The sequence below is a fragment of the Podarcis vaucheri genome (assembly GCF_965113315.1).
Source record: "Podarcis vaucheri genome assembly, chromosome: 1".
Classification (NCBI taxonomy): Eukaryota; Metazoa; Chordata; class Lepidosauria; order Squamata; family Lacertidae; genus Podarcis; species Podarcis vaucheri.
The window spans coordinates 19,200,111-19,215,479 of record NC_138759.1 but is presented as its reverse complement, the minus strand read 5'-3'; the positions used below and the strand labels follow the sequence as shown (position 1 = coordinate 19,215,479).

The 15,369-nt window shown below is 42.1% G+C and overlaps 1 protein-coding gene across 8 annotated transcripts in view; it reads right to left on the bottom strand.

Annotated features, from left to right (window-relative positions):
* Window positions 1–712: 712 nt before the first annotated feature.
* The window catches only part of BCL11B (BCL11 transcription factor B), a 169,779-nt gene continuing 155,122 nt past the window's right edge, over window positions 713–15,369 (bottom strand). For 7 of the 8 annotated variants that reach the window (XM_082216978.1, XM_082216977.1, XM_082216983.1 and 4 more), the window contains 2 exons: window positions 6,762–12,096; window positions 5,720–6,593 (listed from right to left, as the gene is read on the bottom strand). In XM_082216978.1, coding sequence (XP_082073104.1) covers window positions 10,085–12,096 — 2,012 coding nt within the window. In that variant the 3' untranslated portion in view covers window positions 5,720–6,593; window positions 6,762–10,084. Of the gene's footprint in view, window positions 4,304–5,719; window positions 6,594–6,761; window positions 12,097–15,369 lie in introns of those variants that run through there. The other variant, XM_082216981.1, reaches the window with a different exon arrangement.

Sequence of the window (15,369 nt, the reverse complement as noted above, 5' to 3'; positions counted from 1 at the left end):
GGGGGAAAGCACTGCTTCTACCTCCTTTTTTAATTTCTTGTTTAGATTACGTTGTTTTTTATTGTATTGTGAAATTAAACTGTATTTTTTAAAATAATAATAATTATGCCAAGCGCTGAAAGCTGAATGCGCACAAGTTAAATGCACATAAATTTCAGGCTTACTATTCTAAAAACTTACTGATCTTCCTCCATGATGCTGAGTGCTTTGCTACTGCTTCAGTTGTTTAGAGGTAGGTACGGCTGAATATTTCAATTTCAGTTTCTCTGTTGCCCTTTGTTCCAGACTTAATTTTGGTAAGTTTGCCTTTAAAAGCAGACTGAATCGGCTTTGTTCCCCTCCACTTACCCAGTGGTAAAGGCTCCTCTGTGCCAGAAGGCTCCCCTGTACCAGAAGTACATGCTAATAACTGTACCAGATGTAACTGAAGGTCAGATAACAAGATGTGCTAGGAAGCAATGAGACTGAACAAAATGTCCACCACAACAGGGCTCAATGTGTTGCATCGAAAACTAGGCTAGCTCTTTGAACTATGGAAAAGCCTTGAGTCATGCCAAAGGGCTGTGCTTGTTCCTTGTTGGAACAATATAATGTGTCTAGCCACCTTAGGACAAAGTTTCTCCACCCCCAAATCTGTGCCTTTTTATAAAAAAAAAAAACGAAACTTGCCATCCACCTTAGCTCCAATTTCAAATAAGCAGTAAAGACAATATTTGGAGATCAAGTCAAATGTCCAATTTATTTAATTATTTTTTTTATAACTTGAAACTGGAACAAACGTTGTTTTGAACGAGCGTACAAATGAAATGGTAGACACATGCTGAACTCAACAATGTGACAAGTGGGGTGGGGTGGGGGAGAGGTCAGGAGTCTTGTACAGAGAATAAAAGGAACAATAAATATTTCACTAAGTGATATTGAAATGACCTCCTGCCATCTCAACATTTTACCCATAATAAAAAAAGTGCTCCTATCTTTCTTTCTTTCCTTTCTTTTTTCTTTTTTAATGGAGCACAAATACCAAGCAATAATAAATAGTTCCAAACTTGTAGTAAAAGACAAAACCTCCAAGTAAACAATGAAAGCTCATACAATAAGTAATAGAAAAAGGTAATAAAAATAGTTTGCCTTGCCGGTACAAATGCAAACAACTGAAATCAACGTTACTTTGCTTTGCAGTTCTAAAATACAAAGAGCACCATAAAATGAGTTTGCCTGTGAAAAACAAAAACAAAAAAACCTTGGACTGTATTTAATCAGGACTAGGATGAAATGCTGAAGTGCAAGACTCTATTTTGAACGTCCACATTCTAAAAAAAAAAGGAGGGCTGTTGCTCCAGAAATGCTCTTTGTGCATCGATTTTAAGCGGAGCAGGGGTGTGCTGCATGGGATAATTGTGACTTAACACTGTTAATGTTGCTGATATTAGCAGTGTAAAAAATAATCACGACAGAAGAGATATGTGTGGCATGTTGGCCATATTGTGCTCACGGCCTTGTGAAGCAGGGATTCTTAAAAGCAGGGAGGAGGAGGAGGTGGGATCACCGTGGTTTCACGAAACACAATGTTTGTGCTTGTGTGTTGGTTTCTCATTGATTCAAGACACATAATAGGACAGCTGCTGGTGGTTTAAATCTGAGTTCATCCAGGATGAAAAGTGTCGTGCTCACAGTGGCAAAATGAAATCTGAATTCACTTCGCTGTGGATTTAGTTTCGGAGAAAGCAAGGCACCTAGGGATATATATATATAAAATACCCTATGCCTGGTTTTCACCAAAAATATCTCTGAAGAATACTCCAGGATGTACTGCAGAGTAGGGGAAGGGGTGTGCGTGTTGTAGGATACTATGAAATATTTCTGTAAGAAGATGGCTTTTCCAGGTTCTCTGGTGTTCATATATAAGGTTGCTTCACAACAAGGTCTTAGCGTAACCTTATCCCTAATTCTGAAGAGCTGGAAGGAGGAATGGCTAGGCCAGTTCTACAACCCAACGTGCCCTTGGCATTGTGATGGCTCCGTGACTTCATAATCACGTGTGTTCCCCCCTTCCCCCCACTGCTATTTCTTCACACACTGCTAATGGCTCCTCGCGTTTGCTCTCCCGTACCTTAAAATAGTCCCTAGCACGGTGCCTTGCCCTGTGTCCCCCCCCCCAATGTTTTGTTTTTTTTAAAAAAAATTGAAACGGCAGAAACAAAATAAAGATTGAAAAATAACGCTCAACTCATGGCATAATCCTAATTATTGGGACTTAACAAAGCAATCCTGGGGAGGAGTGTTTGTCAACCTAAAGGCACAGAATTTCATCCCAGTCCTTCAGATATTTAAGAAATTTATGGAATGTACAATTAGGAGTCAACAGCAACGAAAGCAGACAAAAGAGCAGACTGGCAAAACCTGTACATGGTCCTGTTCTGACAGGGATTCGGGCGTGGAGAGGGAAGGTGGGATAGAAGTGGGATGTGCCCAGGCCAAATTTTTCACTCCGACCCATTTCACAGTTGCACCAACAGAGTGTTTTGTCTCCCTTCCTTCCCCCTACCTCTTTTCAAACCGCTTCAGATGAAAGCTATGAAGAGGTGGTAATGGGTGGGTGCCCTTATCCGGCAAGGGCTCTGGGATCAGGCCCCACACCCTTGCAGGATCAATTGGGCAAAGGTCCAGATGCACATTGCCCTGGCAGATAGTTGGTGCAGTGAGGATTAACAGTGCCTATCCAGTGATGGTGAGTACCCTGACTGCAAACATGGCCCTTCATCCCACAGTAGGTGCCAAAACCAGTAGCACCAGGTATCTTAAGCACACACACCGTGCCGTTTTATGGACTGGGGCTGGAAAGTCTACATGTGCCAGGCAAAAGCCGCTTCCCCGACTCTAAAAAAAAAAAGCGGGGGGCATCTGTGGAATGTTACGTCAAACATCTTCACAAAAACTGAGTTTCATTTAACAATAACAGGCAACAGCCATCCATCCTAGTTCAACTCCACCTGGAAAGGCCTTGATACAAGGGGTCCAGGCAGTTTCAAAGTCATTACTGCCCTGTATGAACAGTGCTTCTTCCTTTCTTTTCTTTTCTTTTCTTTTTTTGTAGGCCATTTCTGACAGAAAAAAAATACATATACATACACACAACTAAAATTGTGAACAGAACAACTCATAAACAAAACAAAACCTGACACCCCGCCCCTTCCGAAGAGAAAAAAAGGAACCCCAAAAACCACATAATTAAAAATAATAATTGTTTTGTTTCTTTTACTCAACAGGTCGTTAAACAACCCTTTTATTTTTATTTTTTTTCCTTCTTCTGTACAATAAGGTCTTGACATACAATTATTATTTTATTTTTTTGCACTATTTTATCCTGCCAAATTAAAAAAATATATTATGGCAGCCTGTTTGTTTGTTTTTATTTTTATTTCCAAATTCACTAACAAAAAAGTACATTAAATCCCTTTAAAAGGACAAGCGTACAGTTAAAAAATTACAAGTTCCAGTAAAAATACAGCAAGTGCCTACATTATATGAATTAACCAATATCAATATCCATTCCAGAAGAGGGGGATATAGGGGCAGGGGAAGGGGGGGGAGAGAGAGATAAAAATAGGTACAGGTCAGAAATGTGATTTTTTTTTTTAATCTGCAAAGCAATAACAATATTAAGCACTTTTTTCCTACATACTTTTTCTACATGGTGTAGCAGTCACCTTTTAATCCCCAAATACAAGTTTCTATACATTTTTTTCTTGAAATAAAAATTCAACACCCAAGGCAGAAAAAAAATTACTAAAACTCAGACTTTACAGTTACAGTGACAAGAACAAATTTATAGACCCACCATTTAAATTTTACTGCAACATTTTCAAGGAAAAAAGAGAAAAGTTTTTTTTTTCTTTCTGGTTTTGTAAAATGCCCAGGCATTCTCCATTATTACAAATACTGGTCCACTTTTACAGTAATCAAGAAATTTTAATATATATAATATATACTAAAACCCCGTCACCAAAAGAAAACAATATACACATGGCCATTATGGCATTTTTAATAACCTATTAAGCAAACTTTGAAAAAAAGAAGAAGAGAGATTGCTCAAACACACATACACACAATTTTTTTTTACCCTTGTATGTATTCAATACTGTAAACGTATTTTAAGACAGAGTGCACTAAATTTAACTTTTAAAAAAATTAGCCGTTGTTCCTGAATTTTTTTTCATTCAATGATAACAACTTGCAATTTGTGTCATTTGAGTTTTAATTCAGCAGTAAATCATTTCCATTCCATTTCCTAAGCAGCGTTGTCCTGAAAAAAAAGAGAGAGGCTGAGAACAATTCAGCAAATTGATGTCCGAAGTTGTGCTGGATATACATCTTCATTTGATTGGGTCTTATGGCATTTTCATGTCCACTATCTTCAACCAGGATTTTTTTTTTTTAAGTAAATGTGGCTCTTTTGTTTTGTTTTGTTTTAACCCTAAAAGAACGTACTTTTCTTGTTCTACCGTTTTTTTTTAAAGTCTTTTCATTTCACAAAAATGTTTGCATTTGTCTCAAGAGACTCAAATAGGAAGATCAGTTTTCAAGGCACTCACATCAAATTGAATGGCAGTAGAAAAACTGTCCAATAAGTTATTATTATTTTCTTTATAGTGCCAGTATTGTGAATGCCACGCTTAGCAACACTGACACTTAATCTCAGATGTCCCCCTTAATAGTTTCACCCACCTCTGGGCCAAGCAAAGACAAAGCTGTTGTAATTTCTTGTTCAGAAGCCGCTGGTTTTGAATGCGAACAAAAAGCTTTAAAGTGCGGGTCAACAGAATCAAAATGCGTAACTTTTACATTGTCCACTGTCTTGACAGACTAAATCAGGGGAATCCAAATTATACCCTAGAAAACCTCCCTAAGTCAAGTAGGATGGGGAAGATGGGGATGTAACAAGAAGCCGAAAGCACCAGCCTGAAGATGACGAGTGAGACCTCGTCGAAACGTCGCACAGACACCCCGACTCTTACACGGGAAGACACCCGAAGACACCAAAACCTGCATTCCTGTACCCGTGAAAATCTACGAAAGCATATATATATATATATATATATATATATATATATATATATATATGGGTCTACCCAATGCACAAAAGAAAGATTGGCAATTTGGATGAGGGCACCTATTCTGATATGGGATATTAAAAGAAAAAGGGAGTTTATGAGGCATATGGACACATGTGGTGGAATGCTCACATGAGAGAGATGCATACAGAAGCCAAAAGCCCACAAAGTGTCCCATTATTCCACAGCCCTGTCAAACAACACAACACCAAGAAAAATGCAACTTAGATTCTGCGGTCAAGGCAACATACAAAATCTGACTTGTGAGCAGGTAAAAGGCATAAAGGAGGCGGGGTCTCCTCTGGTAGCTGTCCATCTTTCCAGGATAGCCACACTTGAAAATGATTTTTTAAAAACAGAAGAGATGAGCAGAGCAGGTTATTTAATATTTTTGCCAAAATGGGTTCCTACTCTTTCAACCAAACAAATGCACCAAGCTGTAGGTCTATAGGTGCCTTCCGCCTGACCTCATTGTCCCCATCAAGGGATTGATCTAATCATTTGCCTTAAGAAAGTTCAGAATGAAAAGGCTGAGCCAAGAGTTTCAAATAGGACTGATCTGGCACCTACAGTAACTTCCACAGGGCTTTTAGTGTTCCCAGTGAGGGTCCTTATTTTCTGTTCTATGTAAGATATTACATACTGGAATATGAGGTTTAGCATAAACAAAGCACATCCAGTAACCCTAAACGAAGTACAATGTGTGACTGGAGTTTAAGAATGTGGACAAATTGGTTTACAATTATGGATCCTTCCCCAGTGCTAAATTACCCAAAAATCTATCCAAAGAAAAACGGGATGTCACGGCTTTTAATTTAGTTTTTATAATTCAATGAATAATGGTGTTTTTAAAAAAAACCAGAAACAAAACAAACCTGCTTTATGGAACTCAAATTGTGCACTTCCAAATATAGAGAGTTTTTAATTTACACACCTTTTTATTTCAGTACCCTTTTAAAGGTTGCAGCCCTCAAAACCTTGACTATAGAGACGCTTCGCCAATACTTACACGTTACTTTAATGGCACTATTCTAAAAGGGAGCATTTGGCCTATTTACTTTACAATAACATAATTGTGCATTATACGAGACAATATTTTCATTTCCCTGGCAAAATGCCTCGCAGTCTAGGCTAGCACTCGGCTCTTGAATAACAGCTGTAACTATAACTGTTGCTTTTTGCTAGAGAGCACAGTTTATACGGAAGTCTTAGGCAAAAGCCAGGAAGGAAACCACTGTGTAAGGAAACCACTGTGAAGTAAGCAAATCGTATTTGTACAATATTGCACAAATTGGTGTCATGGGGTGCGCAAGTATGCAGGAGTGTGTGTGTGTGTGTTTTATTCAGATCCCAGTCTTAAGTACAGATATTCCTTAGAAGCATTTCCATAATTGTGGTGAGCAACCTTGTGTATTTGTCTCTGCGTGGTATACTGAATGTGAAACAGAGTGTACAATCGGTGATTCACCAAGCCAACTTGACCTGGGAGCAGTGGCGTAGCGTGGGGGGGCGGGGGGGGCGGCCGCACCGGGCGCAACATCTGGGGGTTAGGGTGTGCAAATCCACGGGTTAGGGGGCGCAAATCCACGGGTTAGGGGCGCAAATTACTTGCCTTGCCCCGGGTGCTGACAACCCATGCTACGCCACTGCCTGGGAGGTCTGGTGCATGAGAATTGCCATCTTCAGACCTGAGGCAAACACCAGTGGTGGACCACCAGAAGCACCTGGTGGTCTGCACTGGTCTTGCCTTTAGAAACAGTACAGCAACCATGGGAGCGTTATAGTACTTGAAAATTGAATATTTATTGAATATCCGACGCGTCAAAATTAGGGAACAGGTACTCTCATTTTTAAATCAGCTGCCATTTTAGAGACAAACGCATGTAAAAGATTAGCCCTATTCGGAAGTTATCATCCACATGGCTGTGACCGTGGGGAGGGAACAGAATGGGTCAATCTTACACCCACATTAGGTCTCTGCCTCTCTATGTCCATGTGCTGGGGGAGGCGGCGGGAATGTCTGTACAGGGGACCCTACACCACATGCCGCGACTGTCCCATGTTTTAGAACTCAAGATGATCAAGTGAAACTGGGTGTGTAGAATATGCTCACTTCTAAAGATATTTCCCCAGTTTATAGATGGCGGAGAAGGGATTCAGCCAGCAAGGGACATGATGATTGGGGCAGCAAGTTCGGCCCTCCTATTTCTAGCTCCATATTACAATCAAGGGGGTGGCGTTATTGGGTTGTTGTCGTTTTTATTTTGATTATGTACTTTGTGGTTTTATATTCTGATTTTATTCTGTGAACCACCATGAGACCTGGGGGTGTTAGGGTGGTATATCAATTCAATAAATAATAAAATAAAAACATGGAACATGAGTAATGTGTAAATGTAATGTAAACCCACGAGTTGCTCAAATAAATATTGGGAGTTGGGTGTTGCCATGGTGCTGGGAACTGTTTTCAGGAACATCGTAGCCCAGGGGGCTAAAATACCTGGTATCTGGAGTAGGGAAGGAATTCCCATCAGGTCCCAATGACCAACAAGCCTAGGGTCACTTAGCTGAGTCATCTAGAGCTATCTGCTCTTCAAGAATCACTTCCATTTACTTACTGCTTAATGGGGCACTGGGGTGTGGATTTTATGGGTTGCTTGGGATGGGCTTATGTGTGGCTGGTCCTGCCTTGTGGTGGGAATTTGGACCCGACATCATTATTTTAAACTGGGTTTCTATACATCCTGTTGATGTAGAAACTTGAGTCTTGTAGCACCTTGAAGCCAACCATATATCTTATATTTATGGTGGCACAGGAATCTCAGTTGTTTTGCTACAACAGACAAAATATGGCCGGAACTCTCCGTAGGGGTCAGCTTGATAAAAGTTTATTATTTTGTTCGCTAGCTAAGCAGTCAGCATCCAACAGAGGGAGACTGGAAGGACGCAAGGGTTAAGATGTTGTTACTCTTCCTTACCAAAGGCTGTTGGGAGTAAACTGGGGCTCTTTCAAGTTCACACAGCGAAAGTTCTTATGCAAGTTTATGTGCCCTGCTTAATGTGTGTCAACAAGGATTAACATCTCCCATTGTTGTATAATTGCCTAATGTGACGGGTAATTGCCTGATGTGATAGATAATACACCCTGAGAAAACTGATCATATGACAATATGTCAACCTTTAATCAATGAATTGGTTAGATTAAACCCCCCTCTTTAATATATGCGCAGTGCAGGTCTAATTCAGAAATAAGCCAGAGCCTTCAATGAGGTTTACTCCCAGGTAAGTGTTCCTATGGTTGTGACCAGGAAAAAAGCAGTGGAGAGCACTTCTAAATAGGAAAAGGGGGGAAAGGCCCCTTATTAGAAGATGTCGTCCCTCGAGCTCAGTATGGTCTGGCAACAGCTTTCCAGGGCTTCAGACGAACCTGGAACCTTTTGCATGCAAAGCATACAGAGGAGGGAATTCCACTTCTAATGGGCACCCGCTGTGATGCATCTATGTACCACCCAAAAAAATCATGGGCTTTGTTCTTCAGAGCAACTGTTTTAGCCATATGAAGAATCATGCAGGTTTCATGTGATTCATCGGGCAATTTGATTCACCAGTCCTAATCGAAAAAATTACTTTAGCCATAGTGTGTGCACGCTCACGTCCCTGCGTTCACACACATGCCCACACATGTGCACTTACTACACAAACTGAGGTTCGATACGAAACCACGTTTGCAGTGAGTGCAATCCTAACTGTGTCTACACAGAAGTAGGTCCTGCTGAATTCAGTGGGGGTTACTCCCAGCTAACATGGGGTTAGGGTGACAAACTCGGTCCCCCAAAAGGGGCACTGGTGTATTTGCTACAGAATGGTCCGTTGCAGCCATTATCGTGTATTCAGGTCGTCAAGTGATAACTTCAATTATTGTGTGTGCAAAGTTTAAGGCCAGAATAGCAAGTGACATGGGGCGGGGAGGGCGAGGGGACGACAAGCAAGGTTCCTTTTCTTTCTCCATGCTTTCTAAAATTTGCACATGCTGCTAGCTGTCAGGGCTCTTGCATTCCCTTTATGTAATGAAGTTAAAGAAGATGGCAGAAAGGTGAAAGTAAGTCATTAGTAAATGGAACGAATCCCATACTAATAATGCACAACTCTTGCTATTGCTCTTATAAATATAGCTGCCTTTAAGGGGGGTTTGCCTATTTCTTTTTAGCTTTCATAACTTCTACTGTGGAAGTCTGGGGTTTTATTTTTTTACAAAAAAATGTAAAGGCCTCTATTTTTAGCGGCATCACCAGTGCTACATATTAGATCCAAATCCAAAAGAAAGTGCTACAATTTTTAAGATTGTTATCCGCGGTACTATTTTATATTTCCTAATTTTCAAATGATTTCCTTTTTCTTTCTTTCTCAAAGAAAAGCGGGGGGGGGGGGCTAAAAATAATAATAAGAGAGAGAAGAAAATTATTATTTAAAATGCTGGCTTCTTCACAAGAAATTACACATGCTTAGCATAAGATTCAACAAAGCAGCGGCCCTATAAAATTATAATTTAAATTGATATGTATCTCCCCCTGTAATGCAAATAATCTCAGGTTACTAGTGGGGAAAATTAGAATGGGATACTCAACAAAATTTTAAAGGAAATCTAAAACAGGAGGGGAAAGTATTTTTAAAAAAATACCTGCACATGCCAAAAAAATTAAAAAATACAAAATAACCCAATAAATACAGAAATTATTGCACAGTTAAAAGGCTTCACAATTTTTACTGCCTTAACCAATCCTCAGGTTTAATAGAACTTTGTAGACACAGGTTATATTTAAGTGCCAAATTCTGGCACCTGCCATAGTTATGCTAAATTATGTATATGGAGGCAAGTTAGGTCAGCTTTTCTCAGTTGGCAATAGTTAAAACTGTACAATTTAAATGTTACCTAGACCCCTGATTTTTATTTTTTTTTAAACCCAGCGGGGGCCTTAGCTTCTTTCTGCCTGCTCAATTTTGACATCATTTGTCAGCAAGTGTTCGCCATGCCACTTTTTCATGTGTTTCTCCAGGGTGCTGTAAACACTGAAGGGCATCTGACAAATGTCGCAGCGGTAGACCTCCTTCCCTATCTGGCCATGTGTTTTCATATGACGCGTCAGCTTACTGCTCTGGGCGCATGCATAGTTGCAGAGCTCACATTTGTAAGGCCGCTCTCCCGTGTGGCTCCGCCGATGCACCGTTAAGTTACTGCAGTTCTTAAAGACCTTGCCACAGTACTCGCACGTGTCGCTCCGCCGTCCTTCCTTGGAACTGGGTCGGCCAGGGCCAGGTCCGCTGATGTGGGGCGTGCTGCCTCCGCTCGCCGTCCCGCTGCGCCCTGAGAGACCGCCGTCCAGCATATCCCCGGGAGGGGTGGAGAAACGCAGGCTTCCGTTCTCGGAGGAATGCTCAGAAGAGGTGGCGAAGGGGGATTGTCGGGAGTCTGTGAACCCAAGAAATGGATCTTTCATGAAGTGCCTCGACGCTGCGTACCCCACCAGCCACTGCGAGTAAACATTTTCAGAAGGTATTATTGTTGCTGGTGGCAAGTCCAAATCTTTCTCTATCTTTATCCTTTTCGAGGAGTTGTTTAAACTGGGGCTTGTGATGGGGGTGGGCTTGCGAGGGAACAGGCCGGGGAAAGGCTCTCCGGGACCAAAGTTCCTCCCGTTGACTGTCCCCTCCTCAGTACGGTCAAGTTCTCCAGCTACCGAGTCTTCGTCGCCGGTGTCTCTCTGGCAAAGGTCTCGGGGGCAGAGGTCTCGCTGGTCAGAGGACCTCTTCATGAAGCTGCTCCTTTTCTGCTTCTCAGCCAACATGTCACTGTATTGCTGGATGGTACCAAGGCTAACATTCTCTATCACTTTCCCTAGGACGAGGGATTTTTCATCTGGCAGCGATTTGGAACCATTCTCTCGGTTACGGCTCAGCTCTGAGTCCATGCTGAAGCTGGACTCGGGCCTACTTTCGTTTTCCAGCTCCTCTTCCTCCTCCTCCTCCTCTTCCTCTTCTTCATTGTCGTGGCCTAGAGAAGGATCGCTCTCGTTCCTGAAGTCTGCCTCACTAGACTTTAGTCCCTCCCCAGTGAGCTCACTTGTGCCGGGCTCAGGGGAGCTTGTGGCGGACAATCCGTCATCCGACCTCCCTGTCATGGACCCAGCTTTGTGCATATGCGTTTTCATATGGCGTTTTAGCTTGCTAGCTTGAGAACAGGCATGGTCGCAGAGCTGGCATTTGTAGGGCTTCTCTCCTGTGTGGCTGCGCCGGTGGACGATGAGATTGCTCTGGAACTTGAACGTTTTCCCGCAAAATTCACAGGACTTGCTCTTAGCCTGAGGCTGGGGAGGCGTAGTGCTGCTCGGGGGCATCGGCGGCAATGGCGGGGTGCTCAAAAAAGGAGATTTAGGGCTTGGCTGGAAAGGATTCAACAAGCGATGCATAGGGTTGTTGCGGTTGGGAGAAACTGGCGGAGGGGTGGAGTTGTTCCCTGCCAGTTCTCGAAGCCTTCTGGAGAAATCCATCGCTGGCGACTCAATTGCCATGGGGTTTAAACGCATGACTCTGTCAAAGGCACTGGGATGCTGGGCAACTAACCCCATTTCTTCGGCACTAAGGCGATGCGGATCCAGGTGATGGCGAGGCGGTGGGCTGAAGAGGGGAGGCGTGTTGGGGAGCCGGCCTTCGCCAAAGCCAGGGTGATCGCGCAGGATGGGACCTGTCATTCGCAAGAGACTAAAAGGGTTGTTGTCACCAAGGAAATTCATCAGCGGGGACTGTGCAACAGTCTCGGGTCCCAGAGGAGGAGGGATGGTGATGCGTGGAGTAAGGGAGCTGTTTGAAGGGCTTGTTTCCAGGTAGATGCGGAATCCATGTGTGTTCTGGGCATGCTGAAGCAAGAACCAAGCGCTGTTAAAAGGGTGCTTGCATGTTGTGCAAATATAGCTTGAAGGCTCATCTTTACCTATAGAAGGGAAAGAAAGAGACAAAGAGAAAGAGAGAGAGAGAGAGAGAGAGAGAGAGAGAGAGAGAGAGAGAGAGAGATATCAGTATTATAACACAGACAACTTCTAAGCGAAAAATATTTCCAGTTATAATGTGTCATTTCTGTTTCTATTTCTGTTTCCTAATACGAAAAGGAAAATGCATGTTTATGTCGTATCCATAATCTGTTTACGGTATAGCAAACAAAAAAGTTATGGCTTGCTGCTGGGGTAAGACATGTCTGTTCCACTTGCAGGAGAAGAGTCCCTACTTCGTTCAAAAATTATTTGTTCAGATCTCTGCTCAACCGTGAAGCGGACTGGGTGACTTTGGGCATAACCTACCTCACAGGTTTGTTGGGAGGATTAAAGGGTGGGAGGAAAATCACAAATCCTACAGCTCCTTAGAGGAGAGGTGAAATTTCAAGGGAGGGGGATGCAAAAATTAAGTGGAGGTGCCTTTTGTGATATTGAAGAATGAGGAACAATTAACAGCTTAATAAACGGAAGCTACCCACTCCTAGTTAGATGTGTTAGCATTTTCTATTTCATTCCCTGTTAGCGCACCAGAACCAAAATAGCCTCAAAACAATCAAGTTTACCCTCAAACATAAGCTCATCGGTTAAATATGTGTGCCCTTCCATTTAAGTGAATATGCTTCTTCAGTGCTATTTTTCTAGAAAATGTTCTGCATGTCCAAAGCCCCTAAATTCAATCCTTGGCATCTCCAGGTAGTTGAGGGCTTCTGCTAAAACATTGGTGAACCACTGCCTATCGATTTAGTGACCTAGGTGGGGCTAATGAGCCAAGCTGATATAAGGCAGTTCCTTATGTGCCTAGGATTTCACCAGGAACACCCCTAAGTAGGTTTCAAATGCCTATCTCCCATATTCTAATCCAGCCTTATTTTCACTGACAACAGTGGTGTTAGAATCCCATCTAAGCTTTAAAAAAAATGCACCCTGTGAAGAAACCATCCTGCTTCTGTGTTTATCGAAAGCCCTGAACACGTCAGAAGATAAATAATTGTCTAATTATGAAAACCCATAATAACAGTTGGATGTAGTTGTTAACAGACACCGAAGCCATATCTGAACTGGGTTATATACAGAAGTACTCAAACCGTGTCATTTAATACAAAAAAAAGTTTGAACTTTTGACTCTCTTGTTTGTCTTCCTAATCTACTGTTGCTTTGTCTTCTCAGCTAGTGAATGAACGTTTAAAAACACATTCCTTCTTCAGAACTGTAAAAAAGAGAGAGAGAGAGAGAGAGAGAGAGAGAGAGAGAGAGAGAGAGAGAGAGGCAGGTGTGGGCAAGTTACAGCTCAGCACTCAATTATTTCGCTATCAAAAAATAAATAAAAAATCCATCCCTGGATACACAAAGCAAAACGTTTTACCATCACCTTAAATAGGAACACTTCCATAAAACCTGGCAAATTCCTAGATATAGATACATTCCAGATTTTTAAAAATGTCACATTCAGCTTTTTCACAGCAGCTATCTGTTTTACACAGGAAAACTATGGCAGCTGATTTCTGGGTGCTCTGCCGGAAAATGAATATATTCTCACAGCAAGGATATGGACGAAATTTTTATTTTAAAAAAACAAAAGTCTGACCCTTATTACAGCCCAGAACAATTAACTCTACTGCTTTGAGATGGTCTGGACTGGCTCAGTGTGAAACAGGTAAAGGATTCTGCAAAACACATGCCTCTAAATATGGTACCATTCTCTAGGAATATGGAGAGTGGGGTAGGGATGTCCTATCCAAATTTCCTTTATTTTGAAACTACCGCTGTTCTCTTATCACAAGTCAAGGTTCGTGCTACCATGCTCTGTTGGTTGCTAGCAGCATGGAAACAAAAAGGAGCAGAAGACTTTGTGCAGGACGTTTCAAAGGCACCACAAGGGCTTGTTACTTGTCACCGGCCACTCCTATTTCTGGCTCTTTTTCAACAGTGCTTATGACTTGCAGCCCACTTTTGACACTGGCAGTGGCAGAAGCAGTGGCTTCTTCTTGTTGTGGCAATCCAAAATAGCAATCTCCACCACCCTGTATCCATTCCTTCCTGTTTGGCCTTGGCAATAACAGAAGAAGAAGAAGAAGAAGAAGAAGAAGAAGAAGAAGAAGAAGAAGAAGAAGCAGCAGCAGCAGCAGCCATGATGGGACATGGCTCCCTTTTTCTTGGCATGTGTCCTGTTAGAGCATGTGCAAAAAACCTCCCACAGATGTGCGCATCACCGACCCCAATGGACACTGGGCAGGTGGCCAAGCACACTGGTGCATGCCCTGGGTATGTTAAGAGAGCATGAATGAATGGGAATGAGGGCATTTGCGTGCCTGAATCAACATCTCATGCCGTTTAAGGGAGAAAATGCCGTACAGACATGCCCCAAGCCAACACAGAGATCACAAATCTGGATTCCTACTCCATAATTATAGTAGTTCCGACTGGCAGAGACAGGGCTCTTAGAGCTGTTTGAATGCCTTGTGTATTCTCTGCAAAGAGCTGGAAGGCAACAAGTATTATGTAGATATCGGCACGTGGGGACGATTTCCCGGAGTCCCATTGAAATCACCAACATTAATGGTATCTGCACATTGTACATAAACAATTAGTCGGGACAAAGCCTAAGTATTGGGAAAGAGACATTCATCAGTCAATCAACAGAGAAGCTAGGCAAACCCCATAGGATGCACAGATCTTGGGGAACACTAGTCCCTAAGAGTTAATAAAGTATGTTATAAGCTGGAGCAATACAGACTTTAGAGCAAGTCCAGTGTCAATGAGCCATTAGTCACACTTTAGGAAAAAATTGCTTCCCCGCTCTAAGTGATGGGATTTAAGATTCATGGGGGAAATAAGACATTCTCACCCAACCCTAACCCAAAATCTTGCTGTAGGGCAATTTGCTGTATGGCTTTGGTTGCTGCTGCTTCCAAACACTAAATGTTGCTCCATAAGAAAAAGACATACAACCAGAAGCATTCTAGCAGAAATCCCTAACAATTTTATAGACCATGATCCTACAGAGAAATGTCCTTTACTATCAACTTAGCAACTGAGGCATTTGGCAGGCAGAAGAAGTTGTTTTATGTCAGCTCTGAAGATTATTCAAGAGTCAGTGCTCCCATTAGTACTTCCAATAGTTAATTTCTTTCTTTCTTTCTCAAGAATGAATGTGACAAAAAGAAGTCTAGACCTTTAATGTTTCTTAAACAACACTATACGTAGTATAGAATGTG